Here is a 4,401-nt window from a genome sequence, read left to right on the forward strand (position 1 = left end):
AGCAACTAGGGATGAGCAATAAATGCTGAACCATCAAGTGACACCCTCATTCCACAAAGGAGTAAAAGTAATAATAGTGTTCCAGTTACCTTCGTCTTCCACAATCTAAAAATCTGCACCAAATAATTTTAACCATTACAAATGAAAACAAAGTACAGCAGATGTTGGAGATTTGAAATAGAAATGGGAAAAGTTGGAGAAACTCAGCAATTCGAGAATATCTGTGGAGAGAGAAACAGTTAACATTTCAAGCCCTTTTTAAATCCCTCCATGGTTTTGCCACATTCAAAGATTTAAAAGGAACCCAAGGGGCAACTTTTTCACATAGAGGTTGTGTGTATGGAGTGGGCTGCCAGAGGAAATGGTAGAGGTAAATACAGTTACAACATTTAAAAGACATTTGGACAGGTACATGGACAGGAAAGATAGAGAAATATGGGCTAACTGCAGGCAAATGGGACTAGTTCAGTTTCGGAATCCTGGTTGGTCTGGACAAGTTGGGCTGAAGGATCTGTTTCTGTGCTGTATGACTCTATAATCCTATCCAGCCTTAAAACCCACAGAAATGAGGAGGAATTTCAGCCAGAGGGTTGTTAATCTGTGAAACTCATTGCTGCGGAGGGCAGTGAAGACCAAGCCATTGAGTATACTTAAGGCAGAGATAGATAGTTTTGTGATTGGTAATGGGACCATGGGGAGAAGGCAGGAGAAAGGGGTTGAGAAACATATCAGCCATACTTGAATGATCTAATTCTGCTCCTATATCTTATTTCCTCCAATTTTTGTCTTTTACACATCCAGAATTTCAAACACACCATCATTTTCAGCTGCCATAATCTAAACTCCCTCTAAATTCCCTTCCTAAGCATCCTTCTCCTTTCTTCCTCTCCTTTAAAATACTTCCTAAACTCTATCTTTCTGATCACTGACTCATTTCCATTATTAACCAGCTTACTTTTAGCAGAACAAAATACAGCTTTATGTACAATTGAAGATAAATACACCATCATATGTGTGGCACAAGCTAATGCCTACTTAAATTCTCTTGCCCAATTTAGTAATTTTTAGCAGTGGTGGGACACATGCATTTCTATGATATCATGACTGCTAACAGTTTTACTTTGCAGAGTTGCGTGAGTCCAGAGACAGGGCCTGATTTGAATCTGAAGTGAAGTGGGGCTGGGCTACCTGGAAACTTGCTCTCATGCTGGTTGTAACACCAAATGAAGTGACATGTCAAATGAAGTTCAAAAATGCTCAAGGGATCTCCTGGGCATCATTGGACCTACCTACAGTTGGGCAATCCTCAGACTAGCTTCCATACTCCCTCAATGTTTCAACATTTACAAGTGGAATTCCCATAGGATCTTCTGATGTCACTTCGATGGAAGACCAGCAGAATCTCTCAAGAGACACTGCAGGTAGCTGCTTGCTTAGTAACTCCGGTGAGGACACCGATCTTCGGTGGAAGTAATGTCGAGCAATGGGCAGAAGTTGCTGAAATATTTACAGCAGTTAGTGTTATTTTTAGCTGCTGGAAGAGAAGCTCCAGCCAAAATTCTGATCTGCTCAACTCTAGTTGTGGTTGCATAAAGGCTAATACATTGAGTCCATTGGTAAGGCTGCAAGAGAATAGCTACCAACTTAAATTAACTCAAAAATGCTGGGGAGTGACCCATTTGTTTAGTGTCATGATTTCTTACATGAATTATATTGTGTCCACCTTGCAAACTCTCTACAACCCAACCAATGGACTAATGGACCTTTTAAGATGATTCCACACCACAAACTGTTTTAGAGGTTACTGGGGAAATAATTGTCGAATTGAAGCAAAGGCTGTTACAGGGCAGACTTAGTCCAACACAACTGTTGGCAACCAAGCACCCAGCATCTTCTAGTGAGATGCATGCTATAGTGACTGCCCAGCAACATCATTAATCCTAGAGTGTTAACAGGTTTAATGGCTTTAGAACAGAAATGGCATTGAAATCTGAGGGTGGGAAAGATGCATTCAAAAAAGATTGATGAGATTTTAATATTCAGTAGTGCTATAAAAACGATCAAAATCAGATAGTGGTGGGGGCAAAAGGCTTAAGCTAACTAAAAATGTTTTTTTCCCAAATCAAAATGCTTACACAAGGGAGGTCATGTTTAAACATTCAGGCGGTTCTACAAATATCTTTATTAGATGTACTTTTCCGCACAGCGTTCATTTTACTGTTTTTCAGAAATGCTGGTTCATGATTTGACAGCAACTCATTTATTTCATGTGGTCTGAATTGAGGAAACTTACGCCCGTAAAATGCACTTTTACTGGATCTGGTTTCTTTTTTCTGACACTGTTTCACACAAGCCTTGATGATCAAGTAGCCCACCTCTGCTATATTCAGCAGCACGCAGACGCCAGAAACCGCCAGCATGAAGATGGTGAAGATAGTCTTTTCGGTGGGTCTGGAGACAAAGCAATCCACTGTGTTGGGGCAAGGGTAGGCATCGCACTTGACCAGTCGGATCATCCTGAAGCCCGGGTAGATCATGTAGAAGATGTACAAGAAGGCAACTTCGAAAATCACCCTGAAGATAATACTGATCACGTAGGTCCACCAGAGAGAGCCGACGATATGCATTTTCCGCTTGGTCACCTTCTCTATGTCCACTTCCCCAGCTTCACCCGTGAGCTGCTTGATCCGGAAAATCTTCTTTTCCACGTGATGCTTATGGGCAACGTGCATGGCCACCAGGAGAGCAGGAGTGGCCACCAGAATCAGCTGGAGAGCCCAAAGCCTTATGTGGGAGATGGGGAAAAACTGATCATAACAGACACTGTTGCAACCTGGCTGCTGAGTGTTGCAAGTGAAGCCAGTCTTTTCATCGCCCCAGACACTTTCTGCAGCCACAACCAGCACCATGATCCTGAAAATGAACAGAACAGAGAGCCATATCCGCCCGATGCCGGTCGAATGCTTGTTCACCCCTATTAGAACAGTGTAGAAGACAGGCCAGTTCATCTCCACTCGGTTCTGGAAGGAAAAGTAATCAATTAAGGTGCCAATTCCTCCGTGTCAGCATCAACCCAACGCCTTTTGTAATTGGTGATCATATGGTCTGTAGCGTTCTACATATTACGTTTGCATACAATGATTCCTTTTATTGTACTAACAAAACAGTATTCAGTTCCGACTCCTTCATCTCCACCTACACTAGATAAAGGAATCTGTGTAGTCGCAGAGATACCATGTGCCTATTATTCATTGTTGTAGTTCGCCCACGTTATCCCTTTTCTCCCATACATGGACATTGTCTGTGGAAAGACCTTACGAATGAAACAATTTTGTCCATTTTTTAAATTCGACCATTTATACTTAAATCAATTAAGAATATTCCTTATTTATGGCAATTTCTACAGGCTAGCAAAAAAGTATTTACATGTCAACAAGATTTAGTAAAATGAATGAAAGGATTTTTCTCCAAGTCGGTTAACTGCAAACTATTTTACAAAACAGCTCAGTTGCAAGGCAAAACGTTTTCTGGCCAGTATATTTTTTGCTTTAATGCATTAAAGTAAAAGGAGCATATGTGCTTCTCCAACGTGGTTGTTAGATGAGTTAACCGAATAGATAGACTACAAAAAACAATCCACTTGACCTTCTAATGTAAGCTTGGTTGGCCTCAACAATCAAGACTATGGTGTGCCACATTGTTTCTGATATTGTTGTAGTTGGAAAAGATGAAATCAACTAATATTGTCATTACAAGACACTATTCAACAACAGAGACTCGCCTTTATACAACACCTTAAACGTTGTAAATCGTTCCAAGCCACTTCGTAGGAGCAGTCAAAAAAGGTTTGCTCATCAACCACATAAGATATTAGAATAAGTGCTAAAAGCTTTACAAAACAGGCAGATTATCCAGAATGCCTCAAAGGAAAAAAAAGACAGAAAGACTGAGGAAGAACTTTCCAGAACATAGAGCCAAGGAAACTGAAGGTAAGATCAGTTGTAGTCTAGATTAGAGTGGTGCTGGAAAAGCACAGCGGGTCAGGCAGCATCCGAGGAGCAGGAAAATCGACGTTTTGGGCAAAAGCCCTTCATCAGGAATAGACTTAATGCGTCTATTCCTGATGAAGAGCTTTTGCCCGAAACGTCGATTTTCCTGCTCCTCGGATGCTGCCTGACCTGCTGTGCTTTTCCAGCACCACTCTAATCTAGACTCTGGTTTCCAGCATCTGCAGTCCTTGTTTTTACCTAGTAAGATTTGTCAGAGTGGAGTGATCAAAATTTGGGCTGTAAAAGAGACCAGAATTGAAAGCATACATGGATTTCAGTGGGGAAGTCATAGAGAAAGTCTCAATGAGGGATTTAAAGACAAGAATTTGAAAATTGAAGCATTACTTGACTG

The 4,401-nt window shown here is 41.1% G+C and overlaps 1 protein-coding gene across 1 annotated transcript; it reads right to left on the minus strand.

Moving 5' to 3' along the window:
• Positions 1 to 2,159: 2,159 nt before the first annotated feature.
• LOC132820303 (gap junction beta-2 protein-like) lies at positions 2,160 to 3,008 on the minus strand. The gene has a single exon (XM_060832327.1). It carries the CDS (start codon positions 3,006 to 3,008, stop codon positions 2,160 to 2,162), a length of 849 nt encoding a protein of 282 aa, XP_060688310.1.
• Positions 3,009 to 4,401: the final 1,393 nt, after the last annotated feature.

The sequence above is a fragment of the Hemiscyllium ocellatum genome, chromosome 11 (assembly GCF_020745735.1).
Source record: "Hemiscyllium ocellatum isolate sHemOce1 chromosome 11, sHemOce1.pat.X.cur, whole genome shotgun sequence".
Lineage (NCBI taxonomy): Eukaryota > Metazoa > Chordata > Chondrichthyes > Orectolobiformes > Hemiscylliidae > Hemiscyllium > Hemiscyllium ocellatum.

Bases quoted from the DNA above. Each gene is read 5' to 3' on its own strand.
- LOC132820303 (XM_060832327.1), bottom strand. From the start codon at position 3,008: ATGAACTGGCCTGTCTTCTACACTGTTCTAATAGGGGTGAACAAGCAT.